The 16396-nt window shown below is 31.2% G+C and overlaps 1 protein-coding gene across 1 annotated transcript in view; it reads left to right on the plus strand.

The window, feature by feature from the left end:
- LOC134710252 (uncharacterized) overlaps positions 1-8815 on the plus strand; it is a 28694-nt gene extending 19879 nt beyond the window's left edge. The window contains exons 12-13 of the mRNA XM_063570527.1: positions 7103-7180; positions 7752-8815. Coding sequence (XP_063426597.1) covers positions 7103-7180; positions 7752-8018 — 345 coding nt within the window. The 3' untranslated portion in view covers positions 8019-8815. The remainder of the gene's footprint in view (positions 1-7102; positions 7181-7751) is intronic.
- The last annotated feature ends 7581 nt before the right edge of the window (positions 8816-16396 follow it).

Below are 16396 nucleotides of genomic sequence, written 5' to 3' on the forward strand. Positions count from 1 at the left end.
TGCAGTTTTTGGTTATTATCTTGAATACTATTATAGATAGAGATTAACTGTAAACAGCAATAATGTTCAGTAAAGTAGGATCTACAAATAAGTCAGAATGATCAAAATTGTTAGAGGACCCCTTAAGGAGTTATTGCCCTTTATAGTCAATATTGAACAACTTTTCGTCATTTTTGTAACTTGTATAAAAATCTTTTCTAAAACTACTAGGCCAAATTTAACCAAACTTGGCCACAATCATTATACTAGGGTATCTACTTAAAAAAAAGTGTCTAATGACCCTGCCTACCAACGAAGATGGCCGACATCAGCAAACACATTAACAGGTGAGCGACACAGGCTCTTGAGAGCCTCTAGTTCTGTTTCATTACCTCATTGTAATAAGGAAGTACTTCAGTAATAAGAATCATATTCATTATATGAAATATTCAGAATTGATAGATATTGTGATTGAACAAGAGCATATGTCCATGATCTGATTTGGAACATACATAATAACCTTAGTTTGTTATATCTCTTAAAAAGTTCACCCAAAGTTACTGGCAAGCAATTTTTAAATGTAGCTTAATTAATGTTAAAACAATTTTCCACTATAAATGAATGTTACCTTATACAAATTTTATTAGAAATTAATAATTTTTGTCAAGTCAGTGATTTTTGTTGCAGAAAGCTTCGACATAGGGATAGTGATCTGGCGGCGGCGGTGTTAGCTCACTTCTTAAAAGCTTTATATTTTAGAAGGTGGAAGACCTTGATGCTTCATACTTTGTATATGGATACCTCATAATAGGAAGTTTCCGTCAGTCACATGTCCAATGTCCTTTACCTCATTTTCATGGTTCAGTGACTACTTGAAAAAAAAGTTAAGATTTTTTGTAATGTTAAATTCTCTCTTATTATAAGTAATAGGATAACTATATTTGGTATGTGCGTACCTTGCAAGGTCCTCTTGCCCGTCAGACAGCTTTTACTTGACCTCAACCTCATTTCATGGATCAGTGAACAAGGTTAAGTTTTGGTGGTCAAGTCCATATAGGAGATACTATAAGCAATAGGTCTAGTATATTCGGTGTATGGAAGCACTTTAAGATGTACATGTCCAACTGGCAGGTGTCATCTGACCTTGACCTCATTTTCATTGTTCAGTGGTTAAAGTTAAGTTTTTATACGACCGCAAAATTTGAAAAAAAATTTCGTCTTATATTGCTATCACGTTGGAGTATTCGTCGTCGTCGTCGTCCGAATACTTTTAGTTTTCGCACTCTAACTTTAGTAAAAGTGAATAGAAATGTATGAAATTTTAACACAAGGTTTATGACCAGAAGAGGAAGGTTGGGCCTTTTTTTTTTTAATTAGTTGGTTTACGGACAACAAGTGTCAAAGGTTAGGGTCGGAGGAGGTAAAAAAAATAAAAATAAAATAGCAATCTTAGATTTTTTTTTTGTTCACGTATAACTGTTCTGAAAAATTTGAGTCGGAGGAAAAAAAAAAAAAATGCTGTTCATTCATGACATTACAGGGGTTGAGGAGGAGAAATAGTTTAGCTCTTATCTTGATATGCTTTGCATTTGATGGATGGATGGTCAATTGTTGTTTAATGTCTAGTGGCTAATCAGATGCACAATTAGGATGAGAATATGATAATGAGAAATGAAATGCTAAACTGACACACTGAGCCAGAATTTAAATGTGCTAGCTCACAAGGTAACAGTTCCCCCAAAGATATGTTACCTTACCCAAACACATTATTCTGACTCCTTTAATAATTGCAATTGCAGCGTGCTTGGCGAAGAAGCAGCAGATACCAATTTTTAAGTCTTTGATTTGACCGGGTCAAGGTTCAAACCCAAGATCTCTCACTCTCCAGGTGAACACAATACCATCACATTTAAGGTGCACGTGGTCTTCACGTATGAATATATGTGCATTGTTTGCTTAGGTTAGCATTTGATAAAAGTGCTCTCAGTACGTTGACCATCAAAGTTAATATTCAACTGAAAGTAGATGAAGCCGTCAGACTCCATGGTCCTCCCTCGTTGGGTTTTTGAATTCGTCTGCGTCATTTCGAAGCTTTTCAAAATACGCCGTTCACTACAAACGCTTTATTGACACAGACAAAACGTTTTGGAACGCCTCGGATTTTTTTATTCACAGCACTCGAAAAATCGGGTCGGCGCAATAAAAAACAACACGAAATCAAAATTTTAATTTTATTTCACTTTTAAACAAAATCAGGTCGGCAGATCCGTAAACCAACTAATTAAAAAAAAAAGGCCTTGGGATTGATTTTGGGAGTTTTTATATCAACATTTTAGGAATTAGGGGCCAAAAAGGGCCCAAATAAGCATTTTCTTGGTTTTCGCACAGTAACTTTAGTATAAGTAAATAGAATTCTATGAAATTTTGACACAAGGTTTATGACCACAAAAGGAAGGTTGGGATTGATTTTGGGAGTTTTGGTTCTAACAGTTTAGGAATTAGGGGCCAAAAAAGGGCCAAAATAAGCATTATTCTTGGTTTTTGCACAATAACTTTAGTTTAAGTAAATAGAAATCTATGAAATTTAAACACAAGGTTTATGATTACAAAAGGAAGGTTGGTACTGATTTGGGGAGTTGAGATCCCAACAGTTTAGGAATTTCAGGCCAAAAAGGGGCCCAAATAAACATTTTTCTTGGTCTTCACATTATAACTTTAGTATAAGTGAATAGAAATCTATGAAATTTAAACACAAGGTTTATGACCATAAAAAGGAGGTTGGTATTGATTTTGGGAGTTTTGGTCCCAACAGTTTAGGAACTTGGGGCCCAAAGGGTCCAAAATTAAACTTTGTTTGATTTCATCAAAAAAAGAATAATTGGGGTTCTTTGATATGCCAAAAAATCTAACTGTGTATGTAGATTCTTAATTTTTGGTCCCGTTTTCAAATTGGTTTACATTAAGGTCCAAAGGGTCCAAACTTAAACTTTGCTTGATTTTGACAAAAATTGAATCCTTGGGGTTCTTTAATATGCTGAATCTAAAAATGTACTTAGATTTTAATTATTGGCCCAGTTTTCAAGTTGGTCCAAATCGGGGTCCAAAATTAAACCTTGTTTGATTTCATCAAAAATTGAATAAAGGGGGTTCTTTGATATTCCAAATCTAACTGTGTATGTAGATTCTTATTTTTTGGTCCAGTTTTCAAATTGGTCTACATTAAGGTCCAAAGGGTCCAAATCATTATGTGACATAAACCTATGTTGTGTTAACTATTTAATCACAATCCACATTTAAAGCTGTATCAAACTTAAAAGTTGTGTCCATACTTGTCCCATCTGTTCAGGGTTCTACATCTGCGGTCGTATAATGCTGCGCCCTGAGAAGCAACTGGTTGTGTTTTGGTCTATTTTTATACGACCGCAAACTTTGAAAATTTTTTCGTCGTATATTGCTATCACGTTGGCGTCGTCGTCTGCGTCGTCGTCGTCGTCCGAATACTTTTGCACTCTTACTTTAGTAAAAGTAAATAGAAGTCTATGAAATTATAACACAAGGTTTATGACCACAAAAGGAAGGCTGGGATTGATTTTGGGAGTTTTGGTCCCAATATTTTAGGAATAAGGGGCCAAAAAGGGCCCAAATAAGCATTGTCTTGGTTTTCACACTATAACTTTAGTTTAAGTATAAAGAAATCTATGAAATTTTGACACAAGGTTTAAGACCACAAAAGGAAGGTTGGGATTGATTTTGGGAGTTTGTGTTCTAACTGTTTAGGAATAAGGGGCCAAAAAAGGGCCCAAATAAGCATTATTCTTGGTTTTTGCACAATAACTAGTATAAGTGGATAGAAATCAATGAAATTTAAACACAAGGTTTATGACCACAAAAGGAAGGTTGGTATTGATTTTGGGAGTTTTGGTCCCAACAGTTTGGGAATAAGGAGCCCAAAGGGTCCAAAACTAAACTTTGTATGATTTCATTTAAAATTTAATAATTGGGGTTCTTTGATATGCTGAATCTAAAAATGTACTTAGATTTTTTAGCTCACCTGACCTGAAAGGTCAAGTGAGCTTTTCTCATCACTTGGCGTCCGTCGTCCGTCGTCTGTCGTCCGTCGTCCGTAAACTTTTACAAAAATCTTCTCCTCTGAAACTACTGGGCCAAATTTATCCAAACTTGGCCACAATCATCCTTGGGGTATCTAGTTTTAAAAATGTGTCCGGTGACCTGGCCATCCAACCAAGATGGCCGCCATGGCTAAAAATAGAACACTGGGGTAAAATGTATATTTTGGCTTATATCTTTGAAACCAAAACATTTAGAGCAAATCTGACATGGGGTAAAATTGTTGATAAGGTCAAGATCTATCTGCCCTGAAATTTTCAGACGAATGGGACAACTTGTTGTTGGGTTGCTGCCCCTGAATTGGTTATTTTAAGGAAATTTTGCAGTTTTTGGCTATTATCTTGAATACTATTATAGATAGAGATAAACTGTAAACAGCAATAATGTTCAGCAAAGTAAGACCTACAAATAAGTCAACATGACCCAAATTGTCAGTCAACCCCTTAAGGAGTTATTGCCCTTTATAATCAATTTTTAACAACTTTTCGTCATTTTTTGTAACTTGTACAAAAATCTTCTTCTCTGAAACTACATGGCCAAATTTAACCAAACTTGGCCACAATTATCATTGTGGTATATAGTTTAAAAAATGTGTCAGATGACCCCGCCTACCAAACAAAATGGCCGACATGGCTAAATTTAGAACATAGCGGTAAAATGCAGTTTTTGAATTATATCTTTGAAACTAAGACGTTTAGGGCAAATCTTTCAAGATTTAAATGTCCATCAGAATAAGATATTTCCCCTCACAAATTTTCAGATGAATTCGACAACTCGTTGTTGGGTTGCTGCCCTAAAATTGTTAATTTTAAGGAAATTTTGCAGTTTTTGGTTATTATCTTGAATACTATTAAAGATAGAGATAAACTGTAAACAGCAATACTGTTCAGCAAAGTAAGATCTACAAATAAGTCAACATGATCAAAATTATTAGAGGACCCCTTTAGGAGTTATTGCCCTTTATAGTCAATATTGAACAACTTTTCGTCATTTTTGTAACTTGTACAAAAATCTTCATTTCTGAAACTATGGCCCAAATTTAAACAAACTTGGCCACAATCATTACTAGGGTATCTATTTAAAAAAAAGTGTCTAATGACCCCACCTACCAACCAAGATGACCGACATCAGTTAATACAGTAACAGGTGAGCGACACAGGCTCTTGAGAGCCTCTAGTTATTATTGGCCCAGTTATCAAGTTTTTAAAAATCGGGGTCCAAAATTAAACTTTGTCTGATTTCATCAAAAATTGAATAATTGGGGTTCTTTGATATGCCAAATCTAACTGTGTTAGTAGATTCTTAATTTTTGGTCCCGTTTTCAAATTGGTCGAAAGGGTCCAAAATTAAACTAAGTTTGATTTTAACAAAAATTAAATTCTTGGGCTTCTTTGATATGCTGAATCTTAACATGTACTTAGTTTTTGATTATGGGCAAAGTTTTCAAGTTGGTCCAAATCAGGATTCAAAATTTTTATATTAAGTATTGTGCAATAGCAAGAAATTTTCAATTGCACAGTATTCAGCAATAGCAAGAAATCTTCAATTGTACAGTATTGTGCAATAGCAAGAAATTTTCAATTGCACAGTTTTGTTCAATAGCAAGAAATCTTCAATTGACAGTATTGCGCAATAGCAAGAAATATCTAATTTCACAATATTGTGCAAAAGCAATCAATTTTCAATTGGAGTTATCTTTCTTTGTCCAGAATAGATATTTGTGCAATAGCAAGATATTTTCAATTGACAGTATTGCGCAATAGCAAGAAATATCTAATTTCACAATATTATGCAATAGCAATCAATTTTCAATTGGAGTTATCTTTCTTTGTCCAGAATAGATATTTGTGCAATAGCAAGATATTTTCAATATTCTTTGTAAATTTGAGTTATCTTTCTTTGTCCAGAATAGTAGTTGAATCAACTTAAATCATTATTTTATACAATAATCAATGTATTTACACCATTACTACCAACTGATAAATTAAACAATCTTTACCATTCAGTGATAACAAGCACTTTTTTTTACATTTTAATATTTTATGATGTATTTAAATGAGCAGTTATTGTTGCAAATTCCATTAGAAATTTGAATTGAGATCAGTTTTGGAATAAGGGAAAGTTATTCTCATTTCAGATTTCATAAATAAAAATAAGATTTCTTAAAATGATTATTATTCAACAGCATAGTGAATTGCTCAAAGGCAAATTATTTTTTTTTAAAGTTCATTAGACCACATTCATTCTGTGTCAGAAACCTATGCTGTGTCAACTATCTAATCACAATCCAAATTTAGAGCTGAATCCAGCTTGAATGTTGTGTCCATACTTTCCTCAACCGTTCATGATTCAACCTCTGCAGTCGTATAAAGCTGCGCCCTGCGGAGCATCTGGTTCACATACTGTATGCAATAGGTCTTCTACATTTTGTGTATAGAATGGTTGTAAGGTGTACAGGTCTACCTGGCAGGTGTCATATGACCTTGACCTTATTTTCATGGTTCAGTGGTCAAAGTTAATTTTTTGATTTTTTGCCTTTTTCTCTAATACTATATGCAATAGGTCAACTATGTTTGTTGTATGGAAATATTTCATGATCTACATGTCAGTCACACAGGTTTTATTTGACCTTGACCTCATTTTTTACTGTTCATTGCTCAGTGTTAAGCTTTTGTGCTTTGGACTGTTTTTCTTAAACTATAAGCAATAAGTGAATTTTATTTGTTGTATGGAAGAATTGTTAGCTGTACATGCCTATATGGCATGGTTCATCTGACCTTGACCTCATTTTTCCGGTTCAGAGGTCAATGTTTAGTTTTTTTGGTTTATGTTAAGTTTATGTGACAGTTGTAATTTTATTATTAGGACTATTAACATAATATCAATGATTTGTAAAGAAGGCGAGACATTTCAGTGTGTGCACTCTTGTTATTACAGATTAATATGCTAAATAATGGTTCATTGTTTTATTGATAAAATTTATTTTTTCTTATAGATGCTTCCTAGTGGTTGGGTTATAGAACCAGTACAAAAAGAAAAGAAAATGTATTCCATGGTTACCTATATTATTCAGGTAAGTTGTATGTGAAATGGCATACTCTGCTTTTTTGCAAAAAAAATAATACATTGAAAAAAGTTTTATTTTTTTAAATTTTATAATAATTTGATAAAGGAAGATGTGGTGTGAGTACCAATGAGACAACTCTCCTTCCAAATAACAATTAATAAAAGTAAACCATTATAGGTCAATGTACCGCCTTCAACACAGAGCTTTGGCTCACACCGAACTAAAAGATATAAAGAGCCCCAAAATTACTAGTGTAAAACCTTTCAAATGGGAAAACCAACTGTCTAATCTGTATAAAATACAAGAAACGAGGAACATGTATATTTTGCTTAGATAACAAAATGGTTTGCTGATCCAACTTAGGATTAGTATCCATAAATAATACTATGTTTGTTAACTAACTAGTTCGAAAATTTTACAGGAACTATATCTTTTTCAAGTATGATTGTCCAATGTGTGACGCATTGTGGGGGGACATAGAATACCATCTCAATTGTGCATCTGCCACTTATTTCTTACAAGATTTTTATTAAAATTGTATCAGAGATTAAGATCAGCAAATCTATTTCCTTTGCAGGTAGATTTTGGAACATCCAAAAGCAGTATGGATAAACCCCCTGTTGATGAACTGGTGTCTAAGCAAGCCCTCAGCATTGCCTTTCTTCGTCAGTTTCTAAAACCAGCAAAATGGATATCACGGCAACAGTCTTATCCAGTTCCTAGGCAACAGCCATCTCCAACTCCTAAAAACAAATCTTCCAATTCAAATCAGCAGTCATCACCTGCAGTAAGGCAGCGTCAGGTTACAGCATTGTCAAGGACACAGTCAAACCCGGTTACATAGAAATCTACATTACCATGACAAATGTTGTCAAGAATATACTGATCAGTTAATGCTCCATGACAACCAATATGTTTTGAATGCTTAAGCTTGTTTAAACACACTATTCACATTAAGATATAGATGCCTTGTATCAATCAACGAATAATGTAACATATGCCTTAATGAAGTCAATTGCTTGGCATTTGTTTAATATCCAAATATATATTTTTAATACTGCCTTACACAGTCAAATATTTTTTTGGCCAATTGTATAAAGGATAATTATACAAAATATATATATTCAATTACTGTAACTTTTATCAAAACATTATGAAAGACATAACTTTATGATTTCTGTCTCACCCTAATGTAATTAGACTTCTTTTTGCTGTTTCCACTCAGTTATGCTCCACTGATCTTTGCATCTTTGTATTATTTACATGTTCAAGTTTTGCCTTTTATATTAACATATTTGCATTATATTATTAATATTACATACAGGTGAGACATATCTCAGTGCAACAGTTTATTCTATATGAATAAAAAAAATCATAATTTAAAAAATAAAATAAAAAGTTGAAAAGTTGATTACGTCTAATCTCATTTGTATCCATTTTAATTCATGAATATTATGATTTGTTCCTCTTCGGCTTGAATATTTGAAGATGGTGTGAGATGTTTTTCTTTATTGCTCTTTCATTTTGTCGTCAGTTTCAAGTAACTGAACCTCTATATCAAAGTCTAGGTAAATTTGTTCTCCCATGGTTTTTGATATATTTCATTGTGTGTCCTCTGTAATTTAAAAAAAAGAAAAATAATTTTGTCTAAAGCAGTTTTAAACTTCATTAGGAGATGGTTATTTAGACTAATGATCTGTGGACTTCTTTTTAAGGTGGGACCCAATACTTTCACTCAAATTAATTTGGCTCGTTTAAATTTCATAAAATTTTGACCATTAAAGTATTTACTTTGACCCTTTAACAAAAATTTCAAAATTTCCAAAATTTTGAACCAACCGTTTTGTCAGAAAAATTTCACTGGTTATATAGGAGTTTGACAAACACCAATTTTGATCATTGAGAAGCTAAATATTCCTTTTACAACACAATGTAATTAAAATGTTTAGCTGACTTTACAGAGTTATCTCCCTGTAGTGTTATGTACCACCTTAAATGGAAGAAATTTTTTTTAGTGGGACTAAAGCAGTAAAACATTGAAACTACCTGGCAAAAGTCTTCAGTGTAATTTTTTGTTCATGGTTAAGAATATTCTTGATTTTTATAATTTCATGTCCATACTTAATTGTCTATAACCTCAAAATAAATAATAATGGTCAATGTTACAAATGCAGTTTCAGGGTAAAATGGTGGTCATATTATAAATATACGCATTTATTGGCAAGTTTCTATTTTAAACACAAAGTGTTCATTAAACATAATTTAATCCACATGAATTATATTAATTTTTTGTTTGACATAGTATTGATTACATGTTTTGCTGTTTAATTTAGTCACAGTTGTTTAAGGTGCTTATATTCATAAGTCTACCCTTTAAAAACTGAAATATTGTAATCAATAGTTAATTATACAATAATCAGCAATAAAATTTTTGATATTTTTAGATGACTGAGAGAAGCTTATAGTATTACACTTATTTTAGGAAACAGATTCAGGGTATAAATATTTTGCAACAATTGGTTTTTTTTGTGTATTTTTAATGTAAGATGCTTGCCTATTATAAAGTGTTATGGCGTATATATACTATTGTTACATGATGTGCTAATTTTGCCAATATTTATAAATTTACTATAAAATAGTCATCGCCTGCATTATTGCAATAATATAACTTTGTCTCATGCTTAGCCAATATAACCAATTATTCAATTTCGTCAGGCATGGATGTAGACAAGGGCACTCATATCTATTTTATCTGTTCTTCACTAAATATGATGTCAACAGTCTCTTATATCTGTGTCAAAGGTCAAGGTCAAAGTCATCTGCTAGTCTTGTGGTGTTCAGTACCCTTGTTTTTTTTATAACAAAAGACAGCTTCACAGAGGGTCTGCTCTGCAGAAAAAAGCTTAGGGTCATGCATTACCTTTCTAAATGTGTATCTAATATATTACTACCGTGATATGTCATGAATTTATTTTCATGTAATTAGTAAATGAAAATGCTTGTGATACATATAAATACAAACAATTGAAAAGATGGCAGTAGTTGATACATTCTATCATACTATATATTTAAATACACTGTTCCTTTGTTGTCTTCACAAAATCATATTTTAGTAGCAATGTTCTTTATTTAAAATCAACATAGCAATTAAAACAACTTAATTTATTTATTTTAGTAAACTTAGTTTGTATGTTACAGTAGTTTCTTGTATGTTTCCTTGAAAAATTGAAAATGATACCAATTCATAATTGTTTTTATGTTTTCTTTATCCCATTTATTTTGTCATCTATTTAAACATACTCAAACTTTTGCATGTTTTATTTTAGCTTATGTATTGCCTGAAAGGTGCTGTAATTTTAATTGGTCAGTAATTTGATTAATAATTTTATCATATGATTTAAGTATGGCTGCTTTTTATCATATACTAGTTTTTGTAGTTTTTAGATGTTAACATTTTAGTTTATTTTATTAAGTGATAATATCTAAGATACTCAAGTTTTGTTTTTTTATTCATTATGTGATTATCATTTATCATTTTTTTTGTTTCTTTTATTTAAGAATTGAATGCTTCTTTTTGTAAATTTATTGGGTGGTAAAAGCGTTGACCGAAGTACATTTTGTATGAAGCGCGGAAGCGCTTCATTCTAAAAATGTACGCACGGTCAATGCTTTTACAACCCTATAAAGTTTCAAGAAGAAGTATTCAATACTTATAATTACATTTTTTTAGCTAAAATCATGAAAACACAATTTTTATCCAGTTTTATTTAATTCACCTGTGCACTTTTTTGTGGGACCTCGTGTCATCATGCATGATAAATGTTATTGTCTGATGCAATTGTTTACGGAATAACATGTTAGCCAATCAGGATAACGTATTATAATGAAACTTACATCTAATGTAATTATTTGCATAAAAATTAGTGTCTTGCAACCACAATACAAATTAATCACAGACATTATATAAAAGCTGGAAATAAATATAACTTCCACTGGACATGAAGCACACAACTATCCATCAATCTAGATTGAAGCTTTGCCTTTTCACAAGGTAGACAACTCTTCAAAAAAATCTTTAAGGGGGCTCCTGGGTATAAATGATTTTTTTTTCCTAATATAGGATTTCGATATATTTTTTCATAAATGAACTTTATCATATACTTAAAAGAAAAATGAAATAAAAAAATGGGGTCACCGTTCATTTAAGCTAAAATCTGCCTCTGGAAGAAGTATACATTTTTGTTAATGTCCTTTTTTTCTGTTGAACTAATAGGAGAAAAAGAGGAAATATCGAAATAAAAAAATAACCTAATATAAGAAATTGCTTAAATTTTACAATTATTTAGTTTATGTACAGCTTATTTGAAAACAATAATAAAAAATATAGGTCACCGATGAGTTAAAAAAATATTTCAAATTTAAGGCCAAAAAATGGCATTTTTGCACCAAAGGGAGATAATTTGGAGCATTTTCAATTTTTAAAGTCATCTGGGGCCAAACCCAATCATTTTTTTGGGTTGTTTTTTGTACCATATCATAAAGTAACAACTAATAGTGTAATAAATAAAATTTGTAATGAAAATATAAAGGTTTAATTTTTTGCTAAAATTTTTGTACCCACGAGCCACCTTAAGTTGTTAACAATGTTGAATTCATGAAAAATAGAATACAATGCTATTGCATATAACATTTATTTGTATTCAGTTTTTGCGTTTGAATTATTTTTAATACAAAAATGCATTATCAACTCTCCACAGATAAAACCTCATTAAAACTTATTGTGTAAAAAAAAATAAAAAATATATGATATTTTTGGGCCAAATGCAAATGTCACTCTGTACAATTGTTTAAATGATTTCAGCATAACCAGTGCATATGTAAACCAATATTTTTGTACACATATTTTAACCAATATTTTTGTACACATATGTAAACCAATTTTTTTGCACACTTATGTATACCAATATTTTTGCACACTTATGTAAACCAATGTTTATGCACATGTATGTAAACTAATGTGTTTGCTATGAGAATTTTATGAGGAGATATGTTGTAAAATTGTAATTTTGAATTTGAAATCAATATTGCTATAAATGTAAAACATCTTGATTCAGGCAACATTTGAAATACTTTCTAGATGAAGCTGAGCAGAATTAATAATGCTATTTAATTGCTCTTCATAAACTTAAAATAGAATTGACCACTTGAAAAGATAATTGGTTTGACAAGGTTGTAATTTCTGTCATACTGAATTGTTTCATGATTCTATGATGTAACCATGACCAGTCACTTTGAGAAACATTACAGCTATTCTTGTGTGGCTTATGCTCAAAATAAAGTGTCTCCTGTCAAACCATGACCTTTTCTATTTGCTTGACTGTCTAAACACAGTTCAAAAATCTATTGTACTTTGGTTCCTTTGTTTATCGATATATAATGTTATCAGGGTAACATTATTTTCCATTAGAGACATCCAAAAAAGGGACAGAAGTTATTCACAACTCAAGTATCAAACTCATTAGAAATACATATATGAATCTTTTGGCACCAATATGAGTAATCTTTTCTACAGCATTTGCATATAAAAATAACAGAAGTTTAATAAAACTTTATGACTGGTCAAAATCTCTAGAGTATTGGTGCTAATCAGTCAGAAAACTCTTAGATTGTATTGACTTAAAAGTTCCTGTTGAATCTTATTAGAAATCTCATTTTCACTATCTTTCATAAAAAAGAACTACATAAGCAACGATTCTTGTTCAGGTCATTACACTGTAGTGAAAGTTTTATTTTATATTCAGTTGAGACTGAAAGGTCAACTCAACACTCATTATGCCCTTAATTATTAACATTTTAGAAAGCCAGGTCAGTGAAATGCAGGATTAGATGATTCCACTAGAAAGAAAAAAAATGCAGAAATATTTAACCAATTTGAATCAAAATTTTGCAAAATCATCAATTTCTATTTGCCTCAGAGACATGATAGTGGATCAGAATTTTCTTATTCCTAATATATCAAGCATCTATATGCAGCTTTAATCAAACCTGCAATATTACTCTATTAAAACTAATTGTTTTTTCTCTGGTATTATTTGCAGGAGGTAGCGGGTGCGTTTGGTATTTGGAGGCAGCAAGCGAGAAACAAAAATGCATGTTATTTTTCTTTTCCTTTTCTGTTAAAAAATGGGACAATATTTTTTATTTTTTTGTTTGGATTAACAAATAACTGACGAGCAGCTTACATGCATAAGAGAACAAATGTAGAGTTCATTTGTTTTCAGAAAATTTATAATGGACCATATATTTTTTGAAAATCAAATACATGTAGAAAAAAATGCAACGACATTATGAAAAGGTGACAACATTAAAATTTCATCTTAGGAAAATTTAATAGTGATATTTTAGAAGCAATCAATTCTAAAGATCAACAACTTTATTTATTTCACTGTATTTATAAAACAAGTTTAACAATGTTTTTATTTGTGATATGAGACAGTTTCCTTATCAGGGTATATATTTTACAGATAACAATGATGAGATTATTTAGCTTTTATTTTTTTCTTGGTTTATGAACAAAGTATCTTGCAGTTTTATTGGTGATTTGTTATATTTTATTTTTCATGCTTAAAATAATTTTAATCTCAGAAAATCAATGGTAACTGCCAGAAAGTAATTTATAATTGAGTCTTTAGGTTGCTTATGTTGTTGATTTTTGGTTTTGTTCATGCAAAGTTTTGTATGTACATTGCTTAAACAAATTAATTGTTGCAAGATTCATAAACTATCTAGTTTGGATCTTTGGATAGACATAAGCAATTGAATATTTTTCTATAAATAATATTAGTAGAAACGAAATGCAAATAAATGGTACAAAATATTTGTATTTTTTTTTTGAAATTTTTAGTCGTAAAGTATCTCAATTGTAATGTATTTTTTTGTCAATTTATATTTTGGACCACTGTGAAATTAGTTTTAAAAACTTTTATCAGTCCATTATTGGAATTAGTGAGTCTAAAGGACTTAAAAGCAGTTTTGTGTGACCTTACCTATATATGTAAGATGATCTTGCCTTATAATGGAGTAGTTTACTAATCAATGCAAATTATGTTAAAAATCAATGCAAATTATGTTACAATTCAATGCAATTCATTTGTTAATTATTTTTGTCTTTATTCTTACAATTATAAAATATATAAAGGGGTGTTAAGAATAAATATATTATATTTGTTTTGTCTTATTTATACTGCCACTATCATTCGAAGAAGAAGCAATGGTAAATACATAATAGAAAACAAAACTTGAATTCAGAAATACCCAGAGCAACTGATCAGGTATTTGGTATACAGTTAGAAGTTCGTTCAAATTTTGAGTTTCTTTCTTGTTGGCTGACTATTACTGAAGTTTTGGCCCATGGTATTGAGTATTCACATTATGAGAAATAATACATCAAGTTAGAGTTTGTTCTTGAAGAGTTTATTTTGATGAAGTTGTGGCCCATGAAAATAGAAAATTGCTCGAAATATAAAAAAAGATGTGGTGTGATTGCCAATTTGACAACTCTCCACAAGAGACCAAATGACACAGAAATTGAAAGCTGTAGCTCACCATAGGACCTTTAACAATAAAGAAATCCCATAATGCATAGTCAGCTATAAAAGTCCCTGAAAACACAAATCATTAACGTTTGAAAAAATGAACGAAAAACAAATATTTAACACATATATATACATATTAACAACAATTTTAAAGAAAGATCTTCATCAAATTTTGTTTTCTTGATCAAATAGAAATACTCATTATATAATTAACAGAAATTTGCTTGTACCATACAAGTTTAAACACATCCAACGTAAATATAACAAGCCGCTTATGACTTTGTACTGCATACATGGAATACTCTCAGAAAGTTTTACTTTTAAACTAATCACCTTTTTGACTAGTTTTGTCTCTAATTGGACAAATTGACCATCAGCATTTACATAAATCTGTTTTCATACCAATGCTAAAATATCTGGTTGTAATTGTACGACATTGTCGTCATCTGAAGATGTGTTTGGATCTCCAAGGGTTCCTTATTTCCAAAAAAAGTTTTGAATTGTTTTTGGGGGTATATATATATGACTGGGGAAAAATTATGTTTATCCAATTCTGGAACCAATGCATGTACAATGTATATATCATAAACCTAGGTCTTCTGTGCAAGATTTTATCTTTTTTTTACGCAAACATATGGAATAATCCTCGAATTTTTTATGCTCCCCGTCTGTTATGTTGTGAAAATATGGCAGCTCATTATTTGTAGTGTGTTGATGTCGATTGTCACCTTATAGTAAATAATCAACAAAGAAGCATGTACAATCAGATAATAGTTCATTTCAGTGACAAATCCATGCGTATTGCGATCACCAGATTTTTACAAAAAGGGTCACCCTAAGGTCACTTGCATATGGAAAATATGTTGGTGAATTGCTTCCTGTTTCTTCAGGGGAAAGGAAACTTGGGTGATATAGATTGTAATGTAACAAAGTGGCCAACTGTCATAGTTCAGCTACTGCTTCTTATAACTTAAGTTTTTTTGTCATGAGCATTTCTACTTAATTATGTGAGGAAGAGTAATTGTATTGGGTATACAGGATCCTTATTTAAGATCAACATATATGGCAGAATAAAAATCTTCTGACCTGTTCCACATTTCATGGATCAGTGATCAAGGTTTACTCAGTATCTCAACAGATATGATCAACAGAAGGTCAACTATAATTGGTGAATATATTGATTCTAAGGTGTATACTGTAAACCAACTTATTTTCGCGTATACTATATTTCGCGTTTGATCCTTTCTAGTCCACTTCGCGGCTATTTAATTTCGCCATTTTCCAGCTGACTTGGAGTATTCTAATAAGGTAACAACAGAGTTTTACATATTCGCGACGATTTATTTTCGCGTTATTTTTCTACTCGCGAAAGTCGCGAAAATAAATCGCTCGCGAAAATAAGTTGGTTTACATTATGTCGGTCTGGCAGAGTTCATCAGACCTTGACATCAAGTTCATTGTTTAAAATTTTTTTTTTTTGTAAGGTAATTTTTTGAAGGTACTATATATAACTACTAGGTCAAAAAAATTTGTGTATGACCAGTCTTACTCTAACTTATACTGTGTGGTTGGCTGTAAAGCACTTATACTAATTTTAGTCTTTGTTTTGCATCTGCATGGAATTGAT

Source organism: Mytilus trossulus, chromosome 3 (genome assembly GCF_036588685.1).
Source record: "Mytilus trossulus isolate FHL-02 chromosome 3, PNRI_Mtr1.1.1.hap1, whole genome shotgun sequence".
Lineage (NCBI taxonomy): Eukaryota > Metazoa > Mollusca > Bivalvia > Mytilida > Mytilidae > Mytilus > Mytilus trossulus.